This window comes from Terrapene carolina, unplaced genomic scaffold (genome assembly GCF_002925995.2).
Source record: "Terrapene carolina triunguis isolate 2854851 unplaced genomic scaffold, T_m_triunguis-2.0 Scaffold422, whole genome shotgun sequence".
Lineage (NCBI taxonomy): Eukaryota > Metazoa > Chordata > Testudines > Emydidae > Terrapene > Terrapene triunguis.
In genome coordinates this window covers 527,640-546,837 of record NW_020664773.1, presented here as the reverse complement: position 1 = coordinate 546,837, position 19,198 = coordinate 527,640, and the positions used below count along the sequence as shown (strand labels likewise).

General features: G+C 42.3%; 1 protein-coding gene across 2 annotated transcripts in view; it reads right to left on the bottom strand.

Annotated features, from left to right (window-relative positions):
* The window catches only part of ARHGEF39 (Rho guanine nucleotide exchange factor 39), a 75,628-nt gene that overhangs the window by 39,569 nt on the left and 16,861 nt on the right, over positions 1–19,198 (bottom strand). For both annotated transcript variants that reach the window (XM_026658262.2, XM_026658263.2), the window contains exons 2-4: positions 11,408–11,593; positions 2,802–2,896; positions 1,349–1,469 (exon numbers count right to left, since the gene is read on the bottom strand). In XM_026658262.2, coding sequence (XP_026514047.1) covers positions 1,349–1,469; positions 2,802–2,896; positions 11,408–11,545 — 354 coding nt within the window. In that variant the 5' untranslated portion in view covers positions 11,546–11,593. The remainder of the gene's footprint in view (positions 1–1,348; positions 1,470–2,801; positions 2,897–11,407; positions 11,594–19,198) is intronic.

Sequence of the window (19,198 nt, the reverse complement as noted above, 5' to 3'; positions counted from 1 at the left end):
CTCCCCTATTCAGTAAGAGTCCAGCACCCCCTTTTATGCCCTGTAAAAAGAGCACGAAGAGTCACTGGGAACATCCACCACCCTGATGGACACTGCTAGTCAAAAATATCCGGTCCTGTGCATGAGACACATGTACACCTAGAGTGGGATCCAGACTGACACATACCTGAAGAAGAACCAGAACTCCCAAGTCCTATCTAAACCCATCTGACACCAACTGATTTTATGACATTCGGCGAGCCACTTCTCCCTCTCCAAGCCACTATTTCCCAGTTTCAGAGAGGATAACTGTACTGACCCACCTCATAAATGTATGTGTGTGCATGAGAAAGATAAACTAGTTCTTATAAACACTTATAAAACAGTGTCTAAAGTAGATATAGGAGTGAAGAGCTCACTAATTTTGGTGGCACTTATCACCAGCTTAATATGATGTGGAGATGCAGCCTTGCATCATCTTATGGTGACAAGACTAAAGACAAGTGTATCTGAGAGATATTCCTATCCTCCAAGGAGGCCAACAGAGTGCATGTATGCATGCACCCAGAGGTGGGCAAAAGCACATCCTTAGTGCTTCCCACCTCAATGTCTCTGGGAGTTGGGAAATCTGCATTGATTTTAAAATTTTAAAAAGTCAGAGGGAAAAGGGGGTCCTTCTGAGGAAGACTTTTATCCTTCATGCAATTTACCTAACTTTAGAATACAAGTAATTTAAAAGAGGATTTTATGTAAGACATACTACGTGTTTTGAGAGGGACCTGGCAAGAATGGAAGGGAGGTCTCTTTCCCCTCTCCTATAGGAGAAGGTAGATTTGAGGAGGTGGCAAAGGAAAGATACTCTAGCTGGGAGTCCCCTTGTCAGGGTTCTCTTGGTGCTTTACCCAGTAATGGGAAAGGCTAGGAGCTCTGGTAATTCTCCAGCCAAACACCAGCTCCTCCTTCCTAATGATCCCTTTTCAAATTCCCTTGCCTAGTGAGTTCACACTGAGCCTACGCTCCTCCTTCCTAATGATCCCTTTTCAAATTCCCTTGCCTGGTGAGTTCACACTGAGCCTACCAGAGGAGGAGCAGGAGCCAAATTCCCCCAAACCAGAAGGGAAACTCTTGATTTTAGAAGAGGAAAAGCTGTACTCCCTCATGATCCCCCTTTATTTAAATCTCTAGTTTTGGAAGCGTGAAGTGCTAAATAAGTATTGAATATTTCATCATGGGCTGGGGGGGGGTGTAGGGGGGCAACAATTTGGAACAGGAAACAATTGGTCCCTCACTGCTATCTCTGGAATGAAAGAGGGGATATAGCTATGCCAGAAGAGTGGCATGACACAAGAAGGGCAGAGGGGGCACTCACCTGCAGGGTTTTCTTAGCTTGCTCCAAGTTTTCAGCATAGTGGCCATAGAGCTCCAGCTTCTGACAGAAACCCTCCAATCCTAGCTCCAAGTGCCCTCTCTCCAAGTGAAGCAGCAGAATCCTGTGTGCAAGGACAGCAGCTCACTGAGAGGGCTACATGATAACCAAAATTGCCTTGGCTCCCTCTAGTTCAAGCCCTGTTCTAGCCATCATTTTGGGGTCTGTCACCCCCCTCACACCCAGAAATTAAATCCAGGATACATACTCAAGGGATCCAGTGGGAACTAAACAGAATATTCTCTAAAACATTGGAAAGCTCACTTTCTAGGGTTAAAAAAACTCTACCCAGCAAGTGATCAGCATGTGGGTAGGCATATTAATAGTTTAGTTTAATAATATAGTACCTTATATGTGCAATAGCTTATGGCTAATATTAAAAAAAAAAAAAATTTAGAATCAACAACTCCAAAAACAGAAACAAATTTTAAACACACAAATTAAAATACAAAATTAGCCCTTCTCTAAAATTAGTTACACCTGTAAAATCACCACCCGTAAAATGATATAGGAAAATAAGAAAAAAAAGTATGAGGAGTACATGATTTCACGGAGGTCAAAAGTAGCCTCTCTTTCACATACTTTTTTTCTTATTTTTATGGCAGATCAGGTAAATAGGGGAACAGCCCAAATAACAAACGTTTTCAGGACATAGCAAATGTTCTAATTTCTGAGCTGACATGGTAAAAAGCATCTGGGCCAGGAATGGAGACAAACTATATATTTCTCAGGTGGCAGTACAGGTTACAAGACAATAAACAGCATGATTAGTTTTCAACCTGGCTAGACTGAGATGGACAAAGAATTATGTCTCTCAATACCAGCTTACCTCCCTTCCAAATAGGCCACCTGTGTAGTATGAAAATGGAGGCCTATAAAGGCCCTCCCCTTAACAGACTGTTGTTTAAAATCCACAACCGAGTCCCCAGTGAAGTGATCAGACAGCAAAGTGGAGTGCGGGACGTCATTTAGAGCAGGCATAGTAAAATGCGATGGGCCAGGCATATAGTGAGGCTCATTGACAATCGATGGACTGCAGCCTGTTGCCGAGTGGTACCCACGGGAACTGAAACGACCACTCGGCCGACCTCCAAAGAGATGGGAAGATTTTATCGTGAAAAGACATGGCCGCACATGGAGAAGGAAGGCCAGGATACAAGAAGAATGGAAGATGTGTTGTGATTGGCACAATCTATATGAGGGTGGAAGGACCGATCGATCAAGGTGTTTAAAATAACCAAATATTTCTCATAGCTATGGACATTCTGGCTATCTGGATAGATGTGCACAGGTCAGCAGCTCCCTGGGCACATCTCCAAGCCCCACCAAGATTAGTTATCTCCCACCCACCCACTCTCCCACCCATGTGTGGTACTCCCTCAAGCTGGTCACTTACTGGCTGGTGCAATGTATGGATTCCAGGAGCCCAAAGATGGCTTCCCGCACAGCTGGCTGCAGTGTCCCTTTGGCCTTCAGAATTGTCACAAAATACTAACCAGGAAAGAGAAGTACACAGAAGGGTTATGCCCCACAGTCTACACAGGGAAGCAGCTACACTCAGCCTGCAGCAACACCAAGAAACCGCAGACACCTCCCTCCCCCGCCCTCAACAGCAGTGAGAGCAAGCATAAGACAGCTCCTACCCTACTGGCATCAAGAAGGTAAGGCTATTCCTCAGTGACTGTCTTTCCCCATCACCGTACACAGGTGATGAGTGCCCAAGGCAGCCCCACCACTACCCCCAGGAAAAGGTCAGCAACCCTTAGGGCTTTATAGTCTCTTATTTTGTTTCACAGCAACAAATGAGATTATTATCACCTTCCTTATAAACTTAGTTTATTCCTCACCGGACCATCAAACTTTCTGGGCCAACCCCTCATACCAGCAACCGTGCCACTGCACTGGAGGACCCTGGCCAGCACAAATTTATTTGAAAAGTCACAAGTCTCAGAGCCATGAACAGAGGTAGACTGCACACAGCTGGAGGGGTTTTTTTTGGTTTAAGTATGTTAGGATTCTTTTTGTTCCTAAGTGGTAGAATTTTCAATAATAATGCAGAAAAGGAAGTGTTCAATAAGTTCTCCTGTTTATTTGGAAAAAAGCCAGATGATATAGTCTCATCATTATCTTTCTAGTCCAACAGTAAGTCAAGAGGATGTTAAACAGTAACAGCTACTAAAGTCAGATATTTTTAAAATCAGCAGGTCCAGATAATTTACATCAAAGAGTCCCAAAAGAACTGGTGGAGGAGCTATGTGGACCATTAATGTCAATTTTCTATAAGTCTTAGAATACTGGGGAAGTTACAGAGGGCTGGCAGAAAGCTAATGTTGAACCAAGTTAAAAAAGGGTAAAGGGATGACCTGGGCAATTATAGGCGTGTCAGCCCAACATAGATTCCAGGAAAAGAAAAGCAATGGGTGATACAGGATTCGATTGTTAAAGAATTAAAGGAATATAATTAATACTGGATTTAGGGACACTGGTTTAAGTTTGGCTGATAAAGGTAAGGCAATCATAAAATCATAGACACATAGGACTAGAAGGGATCTCGATGGGTCATTTACTCCAGTCCCCTGCACTGAAGCCGGATTATCTAGACTGTCCAGACGGTGTTTGTTTAATTTGTTCTTAAAAACCTTTAATGACAACTCTAGTTAATTTGTTCCACTAATTAACTACCCTTACAGTTAGGAAGTTTTTCCTAATATCTAATCTAAACTCCCTTATTGCAATTTAAGCCCATTATTTTATGTCCTGTCCTCAATGGATAAGGAGAAAAATTTTATCACGCTCCACTTTATAACAGCCTTTCATGTACTTAAAGACTGTTATGTTCCCCTTTAGTCTTCTCTTTTTTTTTTTTTTTTTTTTTTCAATCTTTCCTCATCAGTCATATTTTCTAGACCTTTGTTGCTCTCCTCTGGACTTTCTCCAATCTGTACACATCTTTCCTGAAGTATGCTGTCCAGACCTGGACACAGTACTCCCAGTTAAGATCTTATCAGTGCTGAGTTGAGGGGGAGAATTACTTCTCATGTCTTGCTCGCAACATTCCTGCTAATACATCTCAGGATGATATTTACCTTCCTTCCCCCCCCCTCCCGGCAACAGTATTACATTGTTGACTCATATTTAATTTGTGATTCACTATGACCCCAGATCCTTTTTGTACTACTCCTTCCTATATAGTGATTTCCCATTTTGTATTTGTGCAATTGATTATTTCTTCCTAAATGTAGTACTGTGCACATAAGAATGGCCATATTAGGTCAGACCAAAGGTCCATCCAGCCCAATATCCTGTCTACCGACAGTGACCAATGCCAGGTGTCCCAGAGGGAGTGAACCTAACAGTTCAAGTGATCTCTCTCCTGCCACCCATCTCCACCCTCTGACAGAGGCTGGGGACACCATTCCTTACCCATCCTGGCTAATAGCTGTTCATGGACTTAACCTCCATAAATTTATCTAGCTCTCTTTTAAACCCTGTTATAGTCCTAGCGTTCACAACCTCATCAGGCAAGGAGTTCCACAGGTTGACTGTGCAATGTGTGAAGAAGAACTTCCTTTTATTTGTTTTAAACCTGCTGCCCATTAATTTCATTTGGTGGCCCCTAGTTCTTATATTATAGGAACAAGTAAATAACTTTTCCTTATTCACTTTCTCCACACTACTCATGATTTTATATACTTCTATCATATCCCTCCTTAGTCTCCTCTTTTCCAAGCTGAAAAGTCCTAGCTTCTTTAATCTCTCCTCATATGGGATCCGTTCCAAAACCCTAATCATTTTAGTTGCTCTTCTCTGAACCTTTTCTAATGCCAGTATATCTTTTTTGAGGTGAGGAGACCACATCTGTACGCAGTATTCAAGATGTGGGTGTACCATGGATTTATATGAGGGCAATAAGCTATTCTCCGTCTTATTCTCTATCTCCTTTTTGAATGATTCCTAACATCCTGTTTGCTTTTCTGACTGCTGCTGCACACTGCGTGGACGTCTTCAGAGAACTATCCACGATGACTCCAAGATCTCTTTCCTCATTAGTTGTAGCTACATTAGCCCCCATCCTATTGTATGTATAGTTGGGGTTATTTTTTCCAATGTGCATTACTTTACATTTATCCACATTAAATTTCATTTGCCATTTTGTTGCCCAATCACTGAGTTTTGTGAGATCTTTTTGAAGTTCTTCACGGTCTGCTTTGGTCTTAACTATCTTGAGCAGTTTAGTATCATCTGCAAACTTTGCCACCTCACTTTTTACCCCTTTCTCCAGATCATTTATGAATAAGTTGAATAGGATTGGTCCTAGGACTGACCCTTGGAGACCACCACCAGTTACCCCTCTCCATTCTGAAAATTTACCATTTATTCCTACCCTTTGTTCCCTGTCTTTTAACCTGTTCTCAATCCATGAAAGGATCTTTCCTCTTATCCCTTGACAACTTAATTTACGTAAGAGCCTTTGTTGAGGGACCTTGTCAAAGGCTTTCTGGAAATCTAAGTACACTATGTCCACTGAATCCCCCTTGTCCATATGGTTGTTGACTCCTTCAAAAGAACTCTAATAGATTAGTAAGACATGATTTCCCTTTACAGAAACCATGTTGACTTTTGCCCAACAATCTATATTCTTCTATGTGTCTGACAATTTTATTCTTTACTATTGTTTCAACTAATTTGCCCAGTACTGACATTAGTCTTACCGGTCTGTAATTACCGAGATCACCTTAGAGCCCTTTTTAAATATTGGCATTACATTAGCTATCTTCCAGTCATTGGGTACAGAAGCTGATTTAAAGGACAGGGTACAAACCATAGTTAATAGTTCTGCAATTTCACATTTGAGTTCTTTGAGAACTCTTGGGTGAATGCCAGCTGGTCCCGGTGACTTGTTACTGTTAAGTTTACCAATTAATTCCAAAACCTCCTCTAGTGACACTTCAATCTGTGACAATTCCTCAGATTTGTCACCTACAAAGGACGGCTCAGGTTTAGGAATCTCCCTAACATCCTCAGCCGTGAAGACTGAAGCAAAGAATTCATTTAGTTTCTCCGCAATGACTTTATCGTCTTTAAGTGCTCCTTTTGTATCTCGATCGTCCAGGGGCCCCACTGGTTGTTTAGCAGGCTTCCTGCTTCTGATGTACTTAAAAAAATTTTGTTATTATTATTACCTTTTGAGTTTTGGGCACTTTTCCTCACTGAATTTCATCCTATTTATTTCAGATCATTTCCCCAGTTTGTCAAGGTCATTATTCTATTCCTGTCCTCCAAAATTATTGTAACCCTCCCATCTGCCGCCCCCAGCTTGGTATTGTCTGTAAGTATTATAAGTGTACTCTTTATGCCATTATCCAACTTATTTATGAAAATATTGAATAGAACCAAACCCAGGACAGACCCCTGCGGGACCCCACTTGATATGCCCTTTCAGTTTGACTGCGAATCATTGATAACTTCTGTGTACGGTTTTCCAACCAGTTGTGCACCCAGCTTATAGAAGGATTGTCTAGACCAGTGGCTTTCAGCCTTTCCAGACTACTGTACCCCTTTCAGGAGTCTGATTTGTCTTGCATACCCCAAGTTTCAACTCACTTAAAAACTACTTGTTTACAAAATCAGGCATAAAAATATAAAAGTGTCATAGCACACTATTACTGAAAAATTGCTTACTGTCTCATTTTTACCATATAATTATAAAATAAATCAATTGGAATATAAATATTGTATTTATATTTAAGTGTATAGTATATAGAGCCGTATAAACAGGTCATTGTCTGTGTGAAATTTTAGTTTGTACTGACTTTGCTAGTGCTTTTTATGTAGCCTGTTGTAAAACTAAGCAAATATCTAGATGAGTTGATGTACCTCCTGGAAGACCTCTGCGTACCCCCAGGGGTATGCATATTCCCAGTTGAGAACCACTGGTCTAGGCTATATGTCCCTAGTTTGCTTATGATAAGGTCATGTGAAACAATATCAAAAGCCTTACTGAAGTCGAGATATTTCATATCTACTGCTTCCCCCATCTTCAAGGCTTGTTACTCTGTCAAAGGAGGACGTTAGGTTGATTTTACATGGTTCTTGACAATGTAATGTAATAGACCTAGATTTCTGTAGGGCATTTGACTTGGTACCACACAATATTCTGATTAAGAAGCTAGAATGATATACAAATATACATGGCACATGTTAAATAGATTAAAAAAAAACTAACTAAATGACAACAAAGAGTCCTGTGGCACCTTATAGACTAACAGACGTCAGATGCAGTGGGTATTCACCCACGAAAGCTTATGCTCCAATACGTCTGTTAGTCTATAAGGTGCCACAGGACTCTTTGTTGCTTTTTACAGATCCAGACTAACACGGCTACCCCTCTGATAGCTAAATGACACGTCTCAAAATGCAATCGTAAATGGGGAATAGTCATTGAGTAGCTATGTTTCCAGTTAGATCATGCAGGTATTAGTTCTTGGCCCTTAACTATTTAACATTTTTAATAATGAACTAGAAGAAAACAAAATCATCACTGATAAAGTTCGCAAATAGCACAAAGATTGGAGGCGTGGTAAATAATGAGGAGGGCAGGTCACTGATACAGAGCTATCTGGATCACTTGGCAGACTGGTTGCAAGCAAACAATGTGTTTCAATGTGGCTAAATGTAAAGTTATCCATTTAGGAGCAAAGAGTCCAGGCCATGGTTACAGGATAGGGGATTTCATCCTTGGAAGCAGTGACTCTGAAGAGGATTTGGGGGCCATGGTGGATAATCAGCTGAACACGAGCTCCCATTGCAATGCTGAGGCCGAAAGAGCAAATATGATCCTTGTATTATATAAACAAGAGGAATCTCAAGTTGGTATAAGAAGCATTTTTAATCTTTGTATTTGGCACTGGTGTGGCCACTACTGGAATATCGTGTCCAGTTCTGGTGCCCACAATTGAAGGAGGATGTTGATAGACTGCAGAAGGTCCAGAGTAGAGTCACAAGAATGTTTAAAGGATTAGAAGACATGCCTTACAGCAAAAGACTCAAGGAGCTCAACCTTTTTAACTTCAAGAGAAGATTAAATGGCAACTTTTTAACAGTTTGAAGCCTCCTGATACCCCTAATGGCAGGTATGCATCTCTGCAACTTTCACAAATCACTACAGAAAGCACTCTAGGTCCTTTATTGGTTTACAGCAGTGTTTCTGCTGTAAACACTGGGTTTACAGTGGGTTGGGGGGAGGGGAGGTCACAAGTGTAGGGCCGGCGTTAGGAGGTGACAAGCAGAGCAATTGCCCAGGGCCCCATGTGACAGGGGGCCCTGCAAAGCTAAGTTACATGCTTCAGCCCCCTGTTGCCCAGGGCTTAAGCATGTAACTTAGCTTTGCGGGGCCCCCTTGGCGTACAGCCCCAGGCAATTGCCCTGCTTGCCACCCCCTAACGCCAGCCCAAGTATTATTAATAATTTACTTACTGATATTTAAAGTTGGGGGAGGGTTGCAATTTTTTCAAGTGTTAATGGGGGTGGTGGTCACAATTCATTTATTTTTAAGTCCAAAGGGGGTTGCCAGCACAAAAAGGTTGAGAAACACTGGTTTACAGAGTTCTAGTCCCACCCCAAGCCATAATCTTAACAAAAAACTCAAAAAGGTACAACTTCAAATGATCTCAGGTGACTTCTCATCACTGGCTGTTCATCCAGACCCTTCTTAAGCCTTTTGGCACTCTGGCTGCCAATGGAGGAATGCCAGATTCTCCCCTTCATGGTGTCCCCTGACAAATGCAGTACTTAAACAGTCCTTGTTACCCTGCGTTTAAACCATTGTCCCAAACAGCTACAAACCACCCTGTGTGGGCTTCTGTCTCCTCTGGGAGATTCTGGGAACCCTTTCCAGCTGCCCCTGCCTGAGCTTTTGCTCCAAACAGTTCTGCCTCTCTAACCCCAGAGAGGGTCTTCTCCAGCCCTTCTCTTCCTATTTCCTCTTTATAGAACGTGCTCCTGGCCCTCCCCAGCTGGAACTGATAACTTCAATTTAATTAGCCCAAGGTGTACTCAAATAGCTAAACTGGACCCACAGAAGTATCTACTTAGCCACAGGGGACAGGTCCCATTTCCTCCTAAATGGATCAGGCACACTATGACAGGCTTGATCATAGTCTATAAGTACCTACATGGGGAACAGAAATTTGGTAATAGAAGACTCTTCAATCTAGTAGACAAAAGGTAAAACAACGGCTGGAAGTTGAAGCTAGATAAATTCAGACTGGGAGTAAGGGGCACATTTTTAGCAGTGGATGTAACCAACTATTGGAACAAATTACCAAGGATTGTGGTGGATTCTCTACCGTTGGCATTTAAAACAAACAAACAAAAAATCAAGATTTGATTTTCTAGATTTATTTTTTAAAAGAACTGCTCTAGTTTAAACAGAACTTAGTTCAGGGAAGTCCTATGGCCTGTGTTACAGAGGAAATCAGAGATCATCAGGGTCCCTTCTAGCTTTATAATCTATCAATCTAGCCACACAGAAATCATACAAACCTCAGCAAATTAAGCAAACACTTCTCAATCCCAAAGAAAGCGTACAGCAAGAGTTTGCCTCCTACTCTATGAAAAAGGCAGTCAGAATGCTGCTGTGTGACCTCCAGTATGACCCTACCAAGACAGAAGAATGGGGGTATGACTCTACACCCCATATTCAACATAATATTATTACGATATAATTATGGCATAATTATGATGCATTTTGTACAAGATGGGTCATGTAAGGGGTCATTGGAAAAGTTATGATTTGCTGAATATGATTATTCTATCTGTATGAATGTATCATTTTTCTATCTGAAGTTATGAATATTGACAATGTGTCTATATTTCACAGGCAGTCACACCTGGGTGACACTCACTAGGCAAAATGCTTCCAGTCTAGATAGCTGGTTGTGAAGGGCCTATTCTAGGTAATGGGCCATTAGGAAGACCAATAGGCCTTAGGAGAAGCTTATCCCCACCAGGTGAGCCTTCCTGAGAATGCTCCAGACAGCCTGTAAATAATGGCTGCTATGATTCAACAAGGTATGCAAGCGCATGTGACCAGGCCACATGACATGGAACTCCATTATGTATACCAATGTTTTTTCCCCAAAAGGTTCCGGCCATATGCTAAAGCTATATAAGGCAGGGAGTGACATCATCGGTTGTTCTTCACTCCCACACAACTGAACACCTAAGAGAAGCCTCCAAAAGAAAAGGACTTGGAACCAGGGGTGGGGATCCCAAGCTGCAAAACAAGTGCAGCTTGTGCCTTGAGAATCTGCAAGCCTGCTTGTATCATCAGTCAGGGTAAGAGATTGTTAATTCAACTCCTAGCCTTCTAGTATGTTAAACAAAAATGCAAACTAAGCTTATTTACCAGGTAATCTGCTTTGATCTGTTTGCTGTCACTTATAATCACTTAAAATCTATCTTTTTGTAGTTAATAAACTTATTTTATGTTTTAATCTAAACCAGTAAGTTTGGAGTGAAGTGCTTGGGAATCTTAGCTCAAGAGGCAGGAGGTGGTGTATTTCCTCTCCACATTGAGGGAGGGGCGAACTGTAGGAGGTTACGCTGTACAGTTCCGTGTGCAGCGCAAGATGGTATAATTTAGGGTTTATACTCCAGAAGGGGGTGCATGCCTGGGGAGCTGGAGGTTATCTTGGCTGTAGCCTCTCTATTGTTGATTCATGCAGTGGCTGGTCAGAAAGCCTGCATGGAACTGCAGCTGGGTCTGTTTCTACCTGTGTTAATGCTGGTGGTAGGAACGGGAGTGGGTCTGCAGCTTGTCACAGCAGCAGTGTGAGAGGGAGCCCAGGCTGGAGAGTCAGAGGGCTCAGTGATACCCCAGTACCAGGTGGCACCCAGGGGGGAACCCCTCACAAGAGGGATGGCAAAAAGGGACCTACTAGCCCTTGGACACCCACACATCAGGGTGTCACTACATCATGAGGAAGCCCTGATACTCACTGTGGTCACCAAGTCCAGCTGCTCCAGGTATTTCTGCTCCGTTTCCACCAGTTCCTTGGCTGTCCGGCTACGTTTCCTCTCCCAGCGGGCCCTCTGCTCTTCCACAGTGTTTACTGCAGCCACAGCCTGCAGTAGCATGATGCTTATGATTGATTCAAGGGTGGGGATGACAGCTGATATCTTTCCCTGAAGTAATAAAAGCCACAAATACCTGTGATAAAAGTGCACCCTGGATAGTGGGATTTTGTGCACTGCTACTGTTTACCCTTTATTATGTAGGGCAGGGGTCAGCAACCTTTCAGAAGTGATGTGCCGAGTCTTCACTTATTCACTCTAATTTAAGATTTCGCGTGCCAGTAATACATTTTAATGTTTTTAGAAGGTCTCTTTCTATAAGTCTATAATACATAACTAAACTATTGTTGTATGTAAAGTAAGTAAGGTTTTTAAAATGTTTAAGAAGCTTCATTTAAAATTACATTAAAATGCATAGCCCCCCGGACCGGTGGCCAGGACCCGGGCAGTGTGAGTGCCACTGAAAATCAGCTCGTGTGCCGCCTTCGGCACGCGTGCCATAGGTTGCCTACCCCGATGTAGGGAAAGGAAACAGAAAGGTTACTAACCAGTAACTGTTATTCTTTGAGAAATGCCTGTGTGAATTTATACTTGTGGGCTGTGACCCCCCCCCCCCATGTCAAATTGCAGAACTGTGTTGAAAATGTGAAACAAGCAGGAAAAAAAGAGGTTACAAAAGGCAAAAAAATGCAATAATGGGGAATTTCAACTATCCTCATATTGACTGGGTACGTCACCTCATGAAGGGATGCAGAGATAAAATTTCTAAACTCAGCTTGTTGGGGCAGTTTATCCTGGAACCCACAAGGGGACACAGGATCTGGTCCACAAGGCGACTATAGCTAAATTGCTCCATAGCAACCATAAGGTAATTACATTTAACATCCTTGTAGAGGGGAGAAATGCCAAATAAACCCACCAAAGTAGCATTTAACTTCTAAATGGGAAACTACACTAAAATGAGGACGCTAGTTAAATGGAAATGAAAAGGAACAGTCACAAGAGTGAAATGCCTGCAAACTGCATGGAAACTATTTTAAAACACCATAATAGAGGCTCAAACTAAATGTATACCCCAAATAAAAAAAAAAATAGTAAGAGGACCAAAAAAATCCTACCATAGTTAAACAGCAGAGTAAAAGAGGTGGTTAGAGGCAAAAAGGTATCCTTTTAAAAGTAGAAATTAAATCCTAGTGAGAAAAATACATTCTAGCAAATCAAGTGTAAAAGTATAAGGTGGCAGACCAAGTAAGAATCAGAAGAGCAACTAGATAAGGGGACACAAACTAACAGCAAAAAATTTTAAGTCCGTCAGAAGTAGGAAGCCTTCCAAACAATCAGTAGGGCCCCTGGATGATCAAGGTGCTAAAGGAGCACTCAAGAAAGCCAAGGCATTGCAGAGAAGATGAATGAATTCTTTACATCAGTCTTCACTGGAGAGCACATGGGGGAGATTCTCAAACTGAGCCATTCTTTTTAGGTGACAAATATAAGCAACTGTCCCAGACTGAAGTGTCAATAGAGGTGGTTTTGCAACTAAATGATAAATTTAACAGTAATAAGTTACCAGGACCAGATAGTGTTCACCAAAGAGTTCTGAAGGAACTCAAATATGAAACTGCAGAACTACTAACTGTGGTACGTAACCTATTGATTAAATCAACCTCTGTACCAGATGACTGGAGAATAACTAATGCAATCCCAATTTTTTTAAAAAGCTCCAGAGGTGTAAATTTAACTTCAGTACCAGCAAATTGGTTGAAACTAGAATAAAGAACAGAATTTTCAGACATATAGATGAACATAATTTATTGGGAACAGTCAACATGGCTTTTGTAAAGGAAAATTATGTCTCACCAATCTATCAGAATTCTATGAGGGTGTCAATAAGCATGTGGACAAGGGTGATCCAGTTGATGTAGCATACTCAGACTTTCAAAAAGCCTTTAACAAAGTCCCACACCAAAGGCTCTTAAGGAAAGTAAGCATTTATGGGATAAGAGGGAAGGTCCTCATGGATCAGTCACCAGATAAAATATAGTAAACAAAGGGTAGGAATAAATGGTCAGTTTTCACAATGGAGAGAGGTAAGTAGCATGGTCCCCCAAGGATCTGGACTGTGCTGTTCAATATATTCATAAATGATCTGGAAAAAGGGGTAAATAGTGAGATGGCAAAATTTGCAGACCATTCTAAATTACTCAGGATAGTTAAGTCCCAAGCTGACTGTGAAAGTTATAAAGGGACTTCACAAAACTGGGTAGCTGAGTAGCAAAATGGAAGAATAAATTTGGTGTTGATAAGTGCAAAGTAATGAATATTGCAAAAAATAATTCCAACTATCCATACAAAATGATGGAGTCTAAATTACCAGTTATCACTCAAGAAAGAGATCTTGGAGTCTTTGTGGATAGTTCTCCGAAAACATCCACTCAATATGCAGCGGCAGTCAAAAAAGCTAACAGAATGTTAGGAACCATTAGAAAACAGATAGATAATAGGACAGAAAATAGCATATGAACGGCTTTCATACAATGATAGGTTAAAAAGACTGGGACTGTTCAGCTTATAAAAGACACGACACAATATAGGTCTATAAAAATCACGGATAATGTGGAGAAAGTGTTATTTACCTCTTCACATAACACAAGAGCCAGAAGGGTCATCCAGTGAAATTAATAAGCAGGTTTAAAACAAACATAAGGAAGTACTTCTAGAAAGAACGCATACAGTCAACTTGTGGAACTCATTGCCAGGGGATGTTGTCAAGGCCAAAAGTATAACTGGTTCAAAAAAGAATTAGGTAAGTTCATGGAGGATAGGTCCATCAACAGCTATTAGCCATGATAGTCAAAACCCCATGCTTCCAGTGTCCCTAAACCTCTGAGTGCTCAGTAGCATAATTCATACCTAATCAAGGTGTTATGGAAAAGGGGACTTGTCGAAGAAACCTGATATTTTTTCTGAGATCACAAATTTGGCTGATAAAGGATAACTGTGCTGACATAATATACTTAGAATTCTATAAGGCATTTGATTTAGTCCTGCATGACATTCTGATAAAAAAAGTTAATTAACATTATACAAAAAGTCAATTTAGCCCATATTAATTGTATTAAGAACTGGTTCACTGACAGATCTCAGGAAGTAGTTGTAAGCTGGGAATCACAGATTTTGAGGCCAGAGGGACCATTAGATCACCTAGTTTGACCTTCTGTTTAACACAGACCATGGAATTTTACCCAGCTACCCCTGTACTGAACCCAATAATTTGTGTTTGACTAAAGCATATTTTCCTGAAAGACATCCAATTCTTGATCTGAAGACTTCAAGAGATGGAAAATCCAGCACTTACTGTGGTAGCTGTTTGTTCTAGTAGTTCACTTAAATTTTTTTGCCTTATTTCTGATCTGAATCCATCTGGCTTCAGCTTTCAGCTAGTGGTTCTTATTATGCCTTTCTCCAACAGGCTGAAAAACTTTTATATCCAGTATTTTCTTCCATTGAAGGTACTTGTACACGGTCATCAAGTCATCTGTGACCCTAAGAGCACTCCAGTGCCAGAGGGCAAGGTACCACCTGGTATGTAGCAGTCTCAACAGGCCTGACCAGCTCACTGCTTCCTAGGCACCTTCTAAATAAATAACATGGCAACAGTGCATTGTAATACATCATTGGAGAACTAGTAACTCAAAGATCATTAATATTCTTGTATGATGGATGTATGGTTAACCTGCAAAGAATTACACAGATGTGCTGGAAATATGTGACTAAAATATGTCTAAATCAGGCATATCAGGAAAAGCTGATACACATTTTTTTTCTTAGACAAAAGGTTGTGAATTCCCCATCTGCTGAGCAAGCCCTGGACAATTGAGATACATCAGCATGTAAACAAAGCAGTCAGTTCACAGGTGGGGGAAAGATTTAACTTGCACTGTAAAATTGCAACAAGGAACATCACATGGGAACTCACGGGGGTGGGGGGGAGAGCAGAAACCTTGATCAAGATGGCATTGCCCCCCTGGAGGACAGAAGAGACAAACCTCAGGGGACTTTCCAGGCTCTTGACATCAGGACACTGAAATTTGGGGACTATATGTAACTGGGAAAGAGGCTTTGGGTTATCCTTCACCTGAGGCAAAGAAATGAAGTGCTTTGAGCTCTCTGTTCAGGGATCCTGGCTAAAGCCTGGCCAGTCTGCTGGAAGAATGACTGTGGTGAGAAAATGACTTTCAACAAAAGACTTTAGTTTATTAAGTCTATTTTTTCTTTTGTTTGTAACCATTTCTATACTTATTCCCCTTCTACATGGTATCAGGTAAATCTGTGTTCTGTTAAACTCATTTTACTTTTACTATAAACCAACTCAGAGCCGTGTACTGAAGTGGACAGTGTGTCAATTGGAGTTAAGCTAACCAGCTGCAAATTTGATAAGGTTTTAAGAGTGTTACAGTTTTGAGAGGTTGAACACGGCAGAAAAATGTTTTTGGGAAGAACAGGGAGTTAGAAGGGTTATTGAGGGCCCCCGGCAGTGCAAGCCAGAGTGAGACCTTCATCCTTGTATGCTAGCTGTTGGTGTCACAGTTGTGAGCCACAGCAGCATAGCATACAAGGCACCCGAAGTTGCTAGGCAGGTGTTGAATGAACCCCTTTCTGGCATGGATTGCTCCCAAAAGCATCACATCGTCTCTCAGTTTTCTTTTGGGTAAGTTAAACAGATAGAGCTTGTTAAGTCTTGCACTGTAAGGCATTTTTTCCAGCCCTCAAGTCATTTTTGTGGCTCTTCTCTACATTCTCTTCTGGTGGCAACTCTCTAAAAAGTATGCTGGGAAAAGTTAACTGTATGCAGTATTCTCGTATCAGTCTCGCCAATACCATATACAGAGATGATTTTTATCTCTCTATTCACTGTTTATATATCAATGATTGCATTAAGCCACTTTGCCACTGCATTGCACTGGGAGCTCATGTTGAGTTGTTTTTCCACTATGACCCCTAAAATCCTTTTCAGTCACTGCTTTCCAGGATACAGTCCCACATTCTGTAGGTATGGTGTGCATTCATCGTTACTAGGTGGAGGACCTTGCATTTGGCTGTATTAAAATTCATTTTGTTTGAATGGACCCAGATTGATAAGCAATCCAGATGACTCCTGTATGACTGTCTTGTCCTCATTTGTCACTGTCAATCTTTGTGTCAATTTTTCTTTAAATCACTAATGAGTTTTTATTTACTTCTAGACTCTTTATAAAAATACTGAATAGCATGAAGCCTTGAACTCCCTGTGGAATCCCACTAGAAACACACACATTCAGTGATGATTCAACTTTCACAACTACTTTGAGATTTGTCAGTTCTTAATCCATTTAACATGTGCTTTATTGATATTGGATAGTGCTAATTTGGGGAATAGACTATGGCAGGGGTGGCTAAATGTGGCTCTTTTACAGTTAGAGTGCGGCTTGCGGAGCCCCCCATGGTGCGCGGGGAAGGGGGGGGGAGAAGAGACTCGGTACTTCTGCCCCGCAGTAGGATGGTGGCACTAGGAGCCTCTGCCCAGCCAGGAGAGGGGTCTAGGGGCTTCAACCCCACAGGAGGCTCCTGCTGGGGCTCAGGGCTTCAGCCCCGCTCTTGCTGAAGCCCCAAGCCCCAGCAGATGCCTCCTGTGGGGCTGAAGCCCCTAGCGCCCCCACCGTGCTGCAGGGTAGAAGCTCCAAGTCCTGGCAGGTACGCCTGGCTCTCGAACTTCTGAAGATTATCATATGCGGCTCGGAGGGTCAGTAAGTTTGACCACCTCTGGACTATGGGGTCCCACAGGGATGTGTTTTTGGCCCAATACTATTCAATGTCTATCTGTGATTTTGTATTTTCTCCAAGAACATTACTGGTAAAGTTTGCAGAGGACACAAAAAAATTGATGGAATGGAAAAATAATGATGGGGACACATCAGTTACGTAGGCCGAACTGGATCACTTGGTAAGGTGGGCTCATTTGAGCAACGTGACTTAACTATGGGCTGGTCTACACTGGGGGGGAGGGGAGAAATCAATCTAAGATATGCAACTTCAGCTACGTGAATAGCGTAGCTGAAGTCGAAGTATCTTAGATCGATTTACCTCGGGTCCTCACGGCGCGGGATCGACGGCCGTGGCTCCCCCGTCGACTCCGCTACCGCCTCTCGCTCTGGTGGAGTTCCGGAATCGACGGGGAGCGCGTTCGGGGATCGATATATCGCGTCTAGACGAGACGTGATATATCGATCCCCGATAGATCGATTACTACCCGCCGATTCGGCGGGTAGTCTGGACGTACCCTATGTAGCTGACATCTTGAACAAGTTTGAGACCCTGCTAGAGTACACTGATGCTGAATCCACCTGGACAGACTTCAGATTGCACATAACTGATGCTTCTACGACCATCTGTCACCGTGCCTCAGTGGGTCACAGCTGAGAATGCCAGATTCAGGACAAACTGCTGAAAAATAGGGCAGACTCACCCAAAACTGGTGGTTATTATCTCACTAGATTATACCAAGTCAGTAACAAAAGTAAACCAGTGTGGTGAAACAGAAGTTAACGGGAAGTCAAAAATGCTGTCTCCTTAGGCATTCCAGCCATTGTCTCACCACCCAGACATTGGACTCTATGATGAGTGGTTACTGAAAACCAATTTCATCAAATATAGGGTCCATCTAATCCGGGGGTGGTCAAACCTACTGAACCTCTGAGCTACATATGACAATCTTCAGAAGTTTAAGAGCCAGGATGCACCTGTCGGGGCTCGGGGCTTCAGTCCCGTGGGAGGTGCCTGACAGGACTTAGAGCTTCAGCCCCACTCCTGCTGAAGCCCTGAGCCCTGGCAGGTGTGCCCCATGGGGCTGAAGCCCCAAGACTCTCCTCCCCTCTGGGCAGAATCCCCTACCCCACCACCCTGCTTCAAGGCAGAGATCCTGAGCTCCCCCTCAATCTGGTAGGTGGATAATGGGGGGAGTGTGTGAGGGAATCCCTTGAACTGCACTTCAGTGGTAAAAGAGCTGCATGTGGCTCATGAGCCACAGTTTGGCTACCCCGGTCTAATCTCAAGAGATCAGCCATTTAGCCAGGTCGATATATCACTCAGATCTTAAAAATAACCATGCTAATTCCAATCCTTCAGTGACTAAAAACTAAAGGTTTAATAATAAAAGAAAGAAAAATAGAGTTAATAATGGTTAACAGATCATACACATACAAAAAATTGCAAAGGCCTTATATCAGGTTTGTAGCAATGATAGTATAGATTGCTGGCTTGTAAAGTCTCTCTGGTAACTTCCAAAAGATTGGGAGGGCCCCATTCCATATTTCAGTATGCTCCTTTTTGTTGTCAATCTATAGTCCAGAGAATCAGGGCAGGAAAGAGGCAAAATGGAGATATCTCAGAAGTCTTTTATATCCTCTGCTATATGCCTGGAAATGTCGTGTCTCAAACAAAGCTCACAGCCCAGTTTGTGGAAAGTTACTGGCTCAAGATGGAGTCCAGGATCACATGAGCATATCACATGTCCTTAAATGGCTTAATGATTTCCAGAGGCAGCCATTATCCATATTCGTGCTGAGGCATCCACAGGAAGGCTACTGGGTGGGATGTTTCTTCCACTGTGGCTGGATGGTGTCAGACACATGTCCCTCATAGGCAGCCTATCCTGTAACATGCCAGATTTGGCTCAGGACA